The sequence below is a fragment of the Typopeltis vanoorti genome, chromosome 12, assembly GCF_054136105.1.
Source record: "Typopeltis vanoorti isolate ZY-2024b chromosome 12, IOZ_Tvanoo_1.0, whole genome shotgun sequence".
NCBI classification, from domain to species: Eukaryota; Metazoa; Arthropoda; class Arachnida; order Uropygi; family Thelyphonidae; genus Typopeltis; species Typopeltis vanoorti.
This window is the reverse complement of record NC_143560.1, coordinates 42,273,826-42,288,462: the sequence shown is the minus strand read 5'-3', so window position 1 is coordinate 42,288,462 and position 14,637 is coordinate 42,273,826. Positions and strand designations below refer to the sequence as shown.

At 33.2% G+C, this 14,637-nt stretch overlaps 1 protein-coding gene across 1 annotated transcript in view; it reads left to right on the top strand.

The window, feature by feature from the left end:
• Arf4 (ADP-ribosylation factor 2) overlaps positions 1 to 13,632 on the top strand; it is a 93,925-nt gene extending 80,293 nt beyond the window's left edge. The window contains exons 5-6 of the mRNA XM_090402066.1: positions 567 to 692; positions 12,533 to 13,632. Coding sequence (XP_090258192.1) covers positions 567 to 692; positions 12,533 to 12,622 — 216 coding nt within the window. The 3' untranslated portion in view covers positions 12,623 to 13,632. The remainder of the gene's footprint in view (positions 1 to 566; positions 693 to 12,532) is intronic.
• The last annotated feature ends 1,005 nt before the right edge of the window (positions 13,633 to 14,637 follow it).

Genomic DNA, 14,637 nt, shown 5'->3' with positions numbered 1-14,637 from the left:
AGTTCAATAACATGATTATTAGCAAAGTTATTTACTGAAATAATTTTATGCATTCAGAATTTGATGGGGAAAATAGATTATCTTCTAGTTACACTAAATCATGATACTTCAACATTAATTGCAAACTTGGAAAATAAAGAGCATCAAGAAGAAAAAGAAAAAAAAAACTTTTAATATGCTAAGATTTATCTTATAATTCCTGAGTAAACAAGCAAATCCAAGCAAAAACAGGTATGAAAAACATCATAGTTGATCAAAAGTCTTTGAAATAGTGTATCTTGTTTAATCAAGATTCTTTAAAATAGCTCTAAGGTATATAAAACATTATTCATACCACATTATATGTAGTTTATTAGAAGTGAGTTCAGACTTATCAAATGTCATTGATACAGTGAAAGTATTAAAGAGGAACTAAGAATTTTTTTTTCTTGGTATTGGTTGGTTTAGAATATTTTTTAATTGTGCTGTTCTCTTATGTACTTAATCTTTTCCATCAGTTAGATTTCAATAATTACAGTGTATATGTCCATAAATAAATATATATATATATTTCTTCATTTTCCTAGTTAAATGAAGACGAACTTAGAGATGCAGTATTGTTGGTATTTGCTAATAAGCAAGATTTACCAAATGCTATGAATGCAGGTGAGCTAACGGATAAACTAGGACTGAATCAGCTCAGGAACAGAAGAGTAAGTTCTTCCATAGAAGACATTTGTGTTATTTAACTCTGCTGCATAAATTAATGAGTATAGTTTTTGTTTGCTATTCAAATTTTTCGTGATTCCATCTGATTATCATTTTAGTGGAATTAGGCTATCCATTGTGTTAATTAAAATTCCCAGAAATAAAGCATTCAAGACATTTATCAGATTCGTATTGAAGCATGTCGATATTTTCTTTCTTTTAGGGTTACACAGTGATCAGCATTCATTTTAAAATTTTTTATGGAATTTACAACAGTGTTAAAAAAACTTTTTTATTATCCCGACGTTTCAATCTTCACATCAAGATCATCATCTGGAGCATACATAAGTATACAGAACAAGCTGAGTTAGATCATTAACTGTAAGCTAGAGAAACAATGATTTGATCACGTTATTCTACTGGCATGACCTCTGGTGGGAAAAATAAAAAATAAAAATAAAATAAAAACTTTTACATCAAGCTAAATTCTATTTTTACAATGGCAGGAATAAATATTCTTTTAGATGGTTTTCTTTCAGAAACAATTGGTGTCATATTTTTAGTATTACAATTCTTATGGTATGCTTTTTTTTATTTATTTTTATTTTTTTTCCCCACCAGAGGTCACACCAGTAGAATAACATGTGATCAAATCATTGTTTCTCTAGCTTACAGTTAATGATGTAACTCAGCTTGTTCTGTATACTTATGTACGCTCCAGATGATAATCTTGATGTGAAGATCGAAACGTTGGGATAATAAAAAAAGTTTTTTAACACGGTTGTAAATTCCATAAAAATTTTTAAAATGAATGCTGATCATCGTGTAACCCTAAAAGAAAGGAGTACGATAATTCATGGAGATTCGACCCACAAGCGATGTAACCAATACGGTAAGCTGAAGATCCAAGTTTCAAATTTGATCAATCGACTGGCGTTTTTAAAATGGTGTAGGGACAGCGATATCACTCCTAACTGCATCAGGCTAAAGAGAAAATTTACTTCAACAGAGGCACAAAGAATATACCACCGCATGGAGAAAGCACTACCGAGAGAGCAGATCCAAGCTACCAGAAAGAACCTAGCAGCTACACAAAACCAGCTACTAAAAGAAAAAACGGAGCTGTCTAGCTATTTAAACGCAGATATCTGGATAATCCTAGAAAGGATTACAGACAACACAGCAAACCACATCCAACAAACGAAGAAAGAAAACCTAATTTCCAAATTTCAAAGACTAAAAGAACGACAAAACCAGCCGCCATATTCAAAGTTTGCCACAGTGAACAAGAACAACCAACCAGAAGCAAGAAACAACAGGAGCCACCAATCACCCACAGGTATCAATAACATAATTAACCTATCTAACCACGCTCTAAACAAAGACGAAATCTCTATACTTAACAAAGGTTTAAATTTTGCTATAGCACCAAAAACGGTAGACAAACTTGAAGTTATTTGTAATATGGAAAGAGGCCTAAGATTCATACCTAATAACATAGCAGACAAAATACATATAGAAACTGCGAACATTTTAAACCATAACAAAACAATAACAAGCAACATAACTAAACACGAATTAACAGCGATAAAATCACTTAAAACAAATCCGAACATAGTAATAACCAGAGCCGATAAAGGAAATGCCACTGTCATTTTAAACCATACCACTTATATAGAAAAAATGAATCTGCTGGTCTTTGACAATAACACATACAAACTAGTTAACTACAACCCAACTAACAGAACAAAAAACAAAACGGAGAAACTACTTAAATCAATTACCACATAGCCCGAAGATACAATAAAAAAACTGTTCCCTCATTACGCGCGCTTCCCTAGAATTTACGGGCTACCAAAAATTCATAAAGAAAACACCCCGCTAAGACCTATCGTTGAAGGAATTGATAGCCCGACGTATCACTTAGCCAAAAAATTAGCGGCAACACTCAAGGAGTTGGTAGGTCATTCCCTTCCTATATCAAAAACACACAACACTTCATCAACATCATCAAAGACATTAGAAAAAAGATGATTTATTGGTCAGTTTTGACGTCTCTGCCCTCTTTACGAATGTCCCAATCAATGACACAATCCGTCTCCTACAAAACAAATTCCCTCCAGATATGACTGCGCTTTTTGCGCATGTATTACGGTCGGGTTATTTTGTATGGCAAAACGCCTTCTACTTACAAAAAGAAGGTACAGCCATGGGCTCGCCATTACCCCCCCCCCCATTGCTAACTTTTACATGGAACATTTTGAGCAACTTGTTCTAGATTCCTCCCCTCTAAAACCCAAAGTCTGGCTTAGATATGTTGACGATGTTTTTGCGATCTGGTCCAATGGCCGCCAGACATTAGACACATTCCTTAGCCACCTAAACAAACAACACAAACGCATACAGTTCACAATTGAAATTGAAAAACACAACACACTTCCGTTTCTAGATACACTTGTCACATGTCTTCCCTTGGGCAATCTTTCCTTCATTCTTTATCGAAAACCGACACATACGGGATAATATATAATACACAAACTCCTACCACCACCCAACACAAAAATTAGGTGTAATCAACACGCTAAAAAACAGAGCTCAGACAATTTGTTCCAGTGAACAGGCACTGAAAGACGAGTTTAAAATTATCAGTAATAACCCACAAAAAAAATGGATACAGCCAAAATACTATAAACAAAATTCTCTACAAAACCACAATAAAAAACAAAGACAAACCAGACTACAGTAAAACTATAACCATTCCCTACATTAAAGGAATATCAGACAAAATAAACAGAGTACTACAAAAGTACAACCTCAAAGCCACCTTTAAACCTCCAAAATTAAAAAACTTACTCAACTCATCCAAAGACCCACTCCCTCCGCTAGCTCACCCTGGAGTATACCGGATTTATTGTACTTGCAACATACCATATATAGGAGAAACAGGATGTACTATTCCTATTAGACAAAAAGAACATAAATGACACATTAAATATAATAATTATGGTGAAGCTGGCCTTTCTGATCATGCCCTGAATACCTTGCACAGAACTGACTGGAAAACCACCAGCTGTCTACATCACACTAGAACATGGCATGAACGGAAATTCAAGGAAGCCTGTGAGATTATCAGCAACCACCCCAATCTGAACAACAATGATGGTTTAAAAATCCCAAACATATGGAAGGTATATATTCAACCTTCCTCACCAAGAACAACTATAAACAGGACTGTAGAAAATCCAGTATTGTAAATCAAAAATAAGAATTGTAATACTAAAAATATGACAATTTTTTTTTTCCAGCAGAGGTCACGCCAGTAGAATAACATGTGATCAAATCATTGTTTCTCTAGCTTACAGTTAATGATGTAACTCAGCTTGTTCTGTATACTTATGTATGCTCCAGATGATGATCTTGATGTGAAGATCGAAACTTCGGGATAATAAAAAAGTTTTTTAACACGGTTGTAAATTCCATAAAAATTTTTAAAATGAATGTCAATATTTTTTCTTGTTCATTTCAAAATTTTCTTCACAAAGTTCTCTAATTTTTTTTGTCATATGTTAACATCCAAAATAATTTTTTTTTTTTTTTCACTTTAAAGAATTATGTGTTATTTAAAAAAGGTTCAGAAAGTATGTGAACATTACAGTTATAACAGTTACTTCTTAAAATTGAATACCCAGCAGAAGTCATGCACTGAGTCGGTGCTTTTTATGTGACTTCCACTTATAAAAAATGTAAATATAAAAACATTAGTAATGTATATGGTCTAGAGCAGGCATAGGCAACCTTTCCTAGTTTGGGGGCCAAATTATCATTCTGTCTCTGAGTCAAGGGCTGGACCAAATTATTAAATGAATTAAAACAAGTTGCTACCTCATATTTAATTTATATATAATATAATGGTTTGATATAAAGCTCTACATAAATTTTATAATATAATAAACGACATAACAATTTAATATGAAAAATTGGCCTTGTACTTCAACTAAGAGACTATCAATATTGACGTTAATATTACTTAAGGATAATCGCATAGAATTTTCAAGGTTTTCGTCTGTTATTCTTGTCAGAATTTTTGATTTATTGTATTTCATCCTCGAAAAAATCTGTTCACACTTTGTTGCCAAAAAGACAAATGATTTTTCTTGAAAAGGCACTTAAATTTGTATATTTTTCTTCCACCAAATGAAATTTATAAAAATCTGTCAAAGCAATGTTGTTAAATTTTGATTTTAGCACTAAATCCACCCTGGGCAGCACTTTGAACTTTTGCAATTAATTCTAAAATACAGTCTCGAGAATTCATTTCCAAATATTGTAATACTACGGCGAATTTTCCTCAAAATTGCTGTAAGTGTTGCTAGTTTTGAGAGGAGTTTTTCTAAATAAAATTTGATTAAGAATTACGTACATTACTATGAAATAGACTTCGCCAATGTCATCGATTTTGCTAACAGAAAAGCAATTAAAATAACATTTTCGAATTTGAAATTGTAAGTTTTACTTCAAAAATAGACATAGTGTTTTGATTTATTTCCCTATACGTCATTTGGACTTTTTGTAGTATTTTTGGGGTTTATTGAGAGGGGCAGCAAACTCAGGGACTGCCCGAGCGGCAACAGCTCTAGCTACGCCACTGAACTTGCCACTTTCTTTCATAATATGATTCTGCTATTGATACCATCTGTTGACTCCCTAATTTTTCTCAGAACCCTCATATCTGTGATCTCTAGTTCTTTGATCAAGCTTTATTTCTAGCCCAACTCGCGGATATCCATATATATATATAATCCATAATTGGTTATTATATATCCATATATAATAACCAATTTTAAGTTATCCATAACTTAAAATTAGTTTGGACACTGTCTTGTATACTGCTAGTTTGTGTTTTGGCTAATTGCTCTCTTTTCCCATATAAATTTATTCAGCTGGCTCCCCACTATACTAGCTTTGCTTATTGTGTTGTCTATTTCCCAATTTAGCTTGCCATTTTCACTAAAACTGTGCCTAAATAGCTGAAATATTTTACTTGTTCTATAGGCTCTCCATTGAAAATGCAACCGAAGTTTTCTATGTTCTTGCCTGTTTTCATAGTTTTGGTATTTTTTTATTGCTGATTTTCATTCCAAATTTGTTACAGCTGTTATTCAATTTAGTTAGAGAATTCTGGAGATTTGCACTGGGTGTATTTAGGAGTACTATATCTGCATAAAGCAGAGGGCTAAATTTAATATCTCAGATTTTCATATCAGGTTTAATACCACTTTCTTTCATAGTACAATCCATGTAAATGATGAATAACAGTGCAGAAAATGTGCACCCTTGTCTTACGCTTTTATATCAAACCATCTTCCTGTGTTTCCTTCAATTTTAACTGCTGATTTGAATCTTAAATATACACTATGTATTACTTTGAATAATGTTCTGTTTACCCCATATAATTGTAGTGTTTTGAAAAGCTTTTCTCTGGGCACCTTGTCATGTACCTTTTCCAGATGTATAAAACTTAAGTATGGACCTTCTGTCTTCCTCCCACAATTGCTCAAGCTCCATAGGAGAATGACAAGATTTGTACACCTGGATTATCAGTATGCAATTGGTACGTTATCTATTGGATGTTCCTGATGAGAATTATGCAAGCATACTTAAAGGCTAATAAAAATTGTTGTGAACAGAAGCTTGGAAAAGAACAAGTTGGGTTCAAACAAAAAAGGGGTTGTCAGGATCAAATTTTTACTTTAAGACCAATAGTTAAGAAATTATATGAGGTTAATATAACATGGATCTGCATTTAAATTTTGTAGATCTGGAAAAGGCATATGAAGAGGTACCAAGAAAAAAACTGTTCAAAACATTATAATTATATGGTGTAAATGGGATATTTTATTGAGCCGTATATATTTGAGTTGAGCCAGCAATTAGAATTGAAGGTACAGAAAGATGGTTTTGATGGTAAGTCAATTATTTCCATTGTTATTCATCTATATGGATCACCTTATGAAGGAAAGTGGCATTAAACTAGATACCAACGTTGGAAATGTTAATCTCAGTTCTTTACTTCGTGTAGATGTTGTAGTTGATTTATTTAGGAGTTTGAGTCTGCAGGAAATGTTAATCTCAGTTCTTTACTTCGTGTAGATGTTGTAGTTGATTTATTTAGGAGTTTGAGTCTGCAGGATTTTCCAACTAAATTGAATAACTGCTGTAATAAATTTGGTATGAAAATCAGTAAAAAAGACAATGACAATATGCTGAAGCATTGAGAGCCTATCGAATAAATAAGACGTCAGCTATGTAGGTGCATAAACTAGCTATATGGCATGATGGTTAAGCCAATTTTAATTCATGGATCAAGAGCTGGTTTAGAAATAAGACTGGAGCCCACAGGCATGGAATGATTAGGGCAATGAACAGATGTCATCAGTGGCAGTATTATATTTAAAATTAGGATATTAGGAAAGAACATGACATTGTTAACATTCAGGAATGTGTTAGCAGAGCTAATCTCAAGTAGTATGATCACTTAAACAGACTGGTCGAGGAAAGGTTTGCAAAAAGTGTTTTTTTAGGATGGCAGGAAAAAGATCTTGAGCAAGACCAAAATATAAAATCTGATAATACTGGAGTCCTGACAGATTAAAAAAAAAATTATTTGAAAGAAAATTGTTAATAGGAAGTTACTAATGTTATAACCTTTCATGTGGTACTATCATAATATAGTGGTTATCATATCCACTCTCCAGCCAAAAAGGCTGCAGGTTCGAATCTTTCCATGGGCATGGATGTTTGTGATTGCATGTGAAAATACTGATGGTGGGGAGTGAGTAAGTGCATCTGGTATAGATGATGATGAGGTTCACTGTAGTTGGTGGATTTGAATGGTGGAGATGAGAGTTGTAGAGTAGGTTCCCTCCTTCAATGAGTCTTTCTCCCTGGAGGTATCACATAATAATAATATGCTGTACTTCCCTTAAGGTACATATCAGGAATATTATGATGTATTATTAAATGGGTGCATTTTAATTAGTGGTCAGAAGTAAAGGAATAACTCAGTTCTTTTTCTTCTGACCAAATGTCTAAATGGCTAGTAAAGTTCACAGTACAGAAAATGGAAGCATTTTTAGGACCAACCTCTTGACTTCAGGATTCTGGATTTTTCTAATCTGAAAAACTGCTTCTAGCCATTGTTTGTGTATCAACAGAAATGCATAACCTTACCTATCTGAATGTATACTACAGTTTACATCACATAAAAAAACAGCCTGGAGAAAACTTGCAATTGACAGGCATATATGTAACTCATGGCCTAGTTTCTTTTTATAAACTAAACTAAGTAACCAAATTATGATGAAACCAGCAAGATACTATCACATTCACCCATTTATTCAGCATCATATGCCATGTTGACTTAAGCTGTGGAAGCTTCTTTGAATTTTCAATTATGGAATCTATTTTAAATAAATCAGCTTATAGTAAAAGTTAAGTTTATTGATGGAAGAGAGGAAGTTAAATTTGGGATTAATGATATAGGTACATAATGCATTGTCCACACTCCTTCCTTAGCCATATTCTCTATGAAGCATTTCAGAAAACATGCTGTTGGTTCTGCTTTTTTGGCTGAGATACATTGATATGTTTTCCATTTGACTATGTAGCTGACACACTGTGTTACCTATGTGATTAGCTGAGCACCCTAGAATCCAGTTCACCATGGAAAAAGAAAACAAAACTGTATGTGAATCTTTTTGATACAAAGTCTAATCACATCTTTCCAACAGTTTACAAAAAACCTGCACACACACACACACACACACACATGAATATACATGCTTTCTCACTTCTTCTCCCAACAATATGGTATGATGAAACCTTTGTTAAGAGCTTCCAAACTCTCATCCAGGCTTCCTTCACTACTAAACTCTCTTTTATCCACCATACCTTCTTAGTGGGTAAAATATTAGCAAAATAATTGTTCCTCCAATCAATCACCTCACATCCCCTCTCAACATACAAATTACAGTAATGCTATTACTCTTCCTTATACCTCAGAAAAAATTTTTTTTTAAAAATGCAGAACTTGAAAGAAATATCTTGATTACTTTCAAACTTCATGAAGCTGACTGCCCTTGTCCAGTTCCTGTCATCTCCTCTCCTTCTGTTTTGGGTATGTATAAGGTGGATGTTAGAAGATATTCCAGTGTGCCCATAACTTGTTTTATGGACAAACAGGGAGATTGACTAAAATTTGCCTTGTATCCACCTTGCATGTAATCTAAAATTGGGGGAAAATTGGAAACTAGATTTTTTGAAATCTGTTACCAATTCCAATCAGAAACAGCTACCAGTCTTAGAGGGAGTACCCATCTTAGGATTTAGGCTTCTAGTGTAGCTTCATTGTTTTTGTGTGTTATAATTTTCATAGCATATCCCAAATGATTTCTCTGACAAACGAAATATTACAACTATTAAAAGTTGATTTATACATTTAAAAATTTGTTGCAATCATTTTCAAATGCATGTATAGTATGAGGTTGTGCTGAAAAGTTGATAATCGTGTAAGTTACATAGGTAGAACTATGTAACTTGCACGTTATTCTACATGTTCCTCATGAAGTGTTATACGCATGTTACAACGCTGCTGCTGCATCATTTGCATCCTCAGAGGAAAAAAGTCTTTCGCTTATTGCGCAAACCAGTCCTCCCTCAGTGGGCAGATGTGACTTCATCCGTGGTAAATTTTGTTCCTTTCAAGTGTGTCTTTAAATTTGGTGATAGAAAATAGTCAGATGGGACCAGATCTGGTAAATAGGGTGGGTGACACAGACATCGAAACCTCAAGTTGTATATTGTGTATTGGGTGGTTTCGTGAGCAAGTGCATTGTCCTGCAAAAAGCAGCACGCCTCTGTTCAGTTTCCCATGGTTTTTCCTTCTGTACCTCCTTGAATTCCTTCAGAGCTGTTGAATAAACTGCTGCTGTAACAGTCACCTTTTTTGAGGTACTTGGTAAGGATTACACCATATCCCAAAAGACAATGGCAAGAACCTTCCCTGTTGACTTTTGGGTTCGAAACTTCTTTGGCTGTGGAGAACCTTTGTATCTCAACTCTATTGAATGTTTGGTCTCTGAGTCATAGTGATGAAGTCATGTTTCGTCAACAGTCGCAATAAGAGCTTGATTTCTCAAAATCACCCCAAAATTCCTTGATGGACAGCATATGTTCTCGTTTGGTTGGCATTCAAACATTTGGGGATCTGCTTTGCTGAGAGCGTCTGCATCTCCAGATGTTGGTAGATAATGACCCCAACTCGTTCCCTGGGCATCCTCAGTCTTTGCAATGTTTTTTGGCTATTTGTCTATCATCAAGGATTATGGCATGTAGGCATGATTGCTGTGGAAGGTCTTCCTGACCTGAGGGCATCTGTTGTCTCAGGATGCCCATTTTTAAACTTGGTCACCCATCTGGCAACTATTAGATATGCTGGGTCACAGTTGTTAGTGTAAGTCTGTATTATTTTCTTTATGCTCTATACACGTTTACTTAAGTTACTACAGGTTATCTAATCTCTAATACCTTGGAAAATTTATTTAATGTTATGACTGTGCCACTCCCCTTTATGGGTATTAAATATAATTAAGATTACCTGCAGAATTTCTCCAGATCTATCTTAGGCTTTATTGACAGTCATGGCTCTTATTTAACTTCGCTCACAGGTTTGCATTTTGTTTAGAAACAGTGCATTGGATTAAGGATCAGTGAATACACATTCTTTAACATAACAAACATATTTATTAAAAGTATGATGCAATTACAGTGTCATAAATGAATAGTTTTTTTGTTTAATGAGAGTCAAAAGTCTAAGAATTATAATATCTCAATAATTGTACACACATTAAAACATACATCAATACTATCATACACCAATCTATAATCTCATCCCAATACTAATTTGTTCATGCAATATATATATATACTTCAATCAACAAGTTTCTCATATCTAAATTATACCAATTATTCTTCAGTTCGGAACAAATAATCACAATTTAACTTTGTAAATGTCCTGCCGAATATCAGTCAGTCTTCTGCAATGTTAAACATACACATAAAGGTTTTACTCACAGTTCTTCTCTTGACACATATATCTGAACTGGTTCTTTCATCTCTTATCTGGTTCCACTGACTTCTTTTCCGTCCTGGGCCTCAACACTCGTGCGGGCTTCTTTTTCTTTAGCACTGTCGCATCGTGGAGGATTTCCGGGGCTTGGAGCATATTACACAGATACTGACTGCTTTTCCGTCCTGGGCCTTAACATTCATGCGGGCTTCCTTTTCTTTTGCACTGTCACATCGTGAGGGACTCCTCATAGGATGTGCATGCATTATTACTGACTTCTAATTATTTTTTTTTCTTTATTAGTCTGCTCTTTGTCAGGACTTCATTATTGTTGGATATTATATTTCTGTCTTTTATGTCTTCAAGTACCTGTTTAGCTAACCTTTGCTCCCATTCTGATTAAGTGACATGCCTCCTTAAACTAACTGTGCATTCTTGAATGCTAACAGTGTCAACTTTCTCTCGAATACCTTCATTGTCCCAAAACTCTGTGGTCTCAAGTTTTTGACAACCGTTTTCTCCAACTGTAGGTTTAGTCATCTGGCTCCACTGTATCAGTTTTACTTATTCTGTTATCTTTTTCCAAATTTAATTTGCAGTGTTCACTAAAAATTGTTTTTAAATAGTAGAAAATTTGATTTTTATGATAATTTATTCAGCTTTCATTCAATTTAGTGAAAGATCTGAAGACTTGTACTGGATTTACATACCTGATGTAAAGAATTCATTCAAATATCTCCAGATTTAACATAAGGCTTAAAGCCATTTTCCTTTATACTGATTCACATAGATGAATAATTTTGAGATATAATATTCTGATTTAGTCACCTAAGTCTGAGATTAGGAGTTCTTTCTTGTTCATGAATTATACAGGATGATCAATTCAGACAGTGTGGCTTCCACTGTCAGTTAAACCATTCTGTAAGCAAATTTTAGATTCTTGAACTATTTCTCATTTTATTGGATAACAGAACATACATGAAGATTGCAATTCTAAAATTGCTGGGGACTAATTTATTACACTGTTAATCATTTTATAAGTGTAAGTGAAAGAACAAGACTTTTAGTCTCAAAATCTACTGTAACTTAATTCTGTTTTCAGCTATATTTTGTAAACATTTATTTTTATATAAATGTACTTGTGTCTGTACATTCCTTTCATTTAATTTATATATTGAGGAAGTTCATTCAGAAAAAGCCCATGCAACTCTTCTCATAAACACATAACACTAACAACCCTGTTAATTTTTTATTATTATTCTGCCCTTTCCCTTTAGTGGAGCTATCTCATTCAGGCACAGCATATGATTTTACTTTTTTGTATTATTATTTTATCCTAGAATTCACTTTAAAAAAAAAAAAAAAAACTGCAGAATCTTAAAAAAAAAAAAAAAAAAAACAAACTGCAGAATCTTAAAAAAAAAAAAAAAACTGGAGCATCTTGTTGGATAATATGAGATAGCCAAGTAATTTATATTTAACGTGCATGTTTTTATTCAGCAGAACTATAAACTGTCAATTTTAAGGAATTAGTAAATTTTATTTTATAATACAGAAATTTAAAATAAGCGTAATTCTAGAATAATTCTTATTCTGTATAATCATTTTAATTATATAAGTTCTGTATTAAAAATACGATTTATTGTTATATCCTGTTTATAAGATAAAAATATAATATTATTTGTAGATATTAATTTTAAGTTCATATTTCTCTTTTAGTGGTATATTCAAGCAACTTGTGCAACACAAGGACATGGACTCTATGAAGGTCTTGATTGGTTGTCAAATGAACTCTCAAAAGCAAAGTAAAGCTGATTGAATTAAATGTCTTGATTGGCTTTTACAGTGTATTGTCCTTGATTCATCTTACTGGGGGGCCTGGCTGGGGGCCTTCCACTGTGATGGTTCTTCATCATAAATTCACTTATTTAATAGGACTTTTAATTTGTGGGAATGCACAGACTTGATATAAAACAAGAAAATTTTGTAACTGTTCCTGGACATCACTGAATTTTTGTTTAGGCTCAATAAAACTTGGAAAACCTAGCTTAGCAGTTTTTCAGTTGGGAAGAACAAATGTGGCTGTGTGGATTTGTTACAAGGGACCAATATGAGTGAAGGTATTTTGCCTACTTGTTAATTTTTTCCTTCTGAGTGGTACCATTGCAGCTGTGCTTTTTAAATCATTGATACGATTTTTTTTTTTTTTGACAGTGTAACAATTATTTTTAATGCATAGCAGTGAAAAATAGCATCCATACAATGTGTTAGGTTAATTTTGATCATGCAAACAAATTTGGTTATGAAAATGAATTAAAATCCTGAGAATGTTTCATTGTAGGTATAATTTCCTCACCATGAAATATTTTTCTTTATTTAATCACAGTAAAAAAAAAATTAATCACAGTAAATAAAGTTGTATCACATTCAGTAGTTATTTAGTATTTGTACTTATTTTGCTTAATGTTGAAATTGTTTATTTCTAAAGAATTACAAACTGTCTTAATGGATAGCTGAAGATATTATAATTGTTTAATTTTATGTGCACTCAGTTTTTTTTTTAGCTGTATATTTATAAAGATTAAGCAATATTTTACATATTGATTGCATTTAAAGGTATTAGTAACCTTCTTTGATAAATGTATTATTTAAAACAAATACATTTAGTGTTGCTCCTGTTCCTTGACTAGTCTTATAAATGTTGCATTCTCACTTAACATTTTTTTGTTTTCCATTATTACAATTTTCTGGTTTGAAACCAGCTTCTTCCTGTAGTAATCATATACACATAAAATAAAGATGTGATATGCTATATTGTAGCATTTAGTAGGTGTTGAATAATGCACGTGCACTCTCTCTCTTCAGAACATACTGGCTCACATGTGTGAGCTTAGTATGAATAAATATGCAAATGATGTTTTCAACAGTGTGAATGTTATACATTCATGTTGAATACATAATTTTTAAAGAAAATATACTTTTCTTCTTCCTACATAATTTTTTTTTTTTCTTTTGCTGCAATACAAACACACCAAGTATATATCTCACAACTGCTTCTCATATGTGATAATTTCAAGTGCTTGTGGGAAAATTTTTAAATTATATATCAGTAAATATAGTTTAAATCAAAGCTTTGCAGTATTGTGAGAATTTGCATTTTCGTTCCTCTTCTCCCTCCAGTGAAAGCACTTATGTGATAAGAGAAAATCAGACCCCCCCCCACACACAAACGATGTTAATATGCTGCCGTTTTTAGCTATAATAATCTGTTCTTTAAAGGCTGTGAATCAGCATTGGAAAAATAAAGGTTTTTAGCATCACCCAGTTTTGGAGACTTTCATTGAAAACCATTTCATCTAAAGACATTCACAAACATCCATGCTATGCCAATATTTGAATACACATCCTGTTAAGCTGGAGAGTAGACATTCTATTCACTTGGTCAGCTTACAGTACATTTAATTTTACGTAATGTATTAAGAACATTCTGTTGAATTACGCACACACGCACATAAATCAGTCTGAATCTGTGCTCCCATATTTTATTGCTATTAAGTGTTTTCTCTCCAAAATATCTAATAAAGAGAAATGACAACAGCAGGTACTAAGGAGCTGAATACTTAGTGATGCTAATGTTTAATATGGTTGATGTAGAATTGAGTAAATAAACTGGCTTGATGCACTAAGTACTTATGGTTGTACATCAGGTCAGTTTATTTATTCAATTAAATATCAGCCATGTGCAAGTGCTCACTATGCCTACCATGTGAAGCAAAAATAGCAGCAATGACAGTAGAGCACTTCAGGACTTGCCAGTGAAGTGC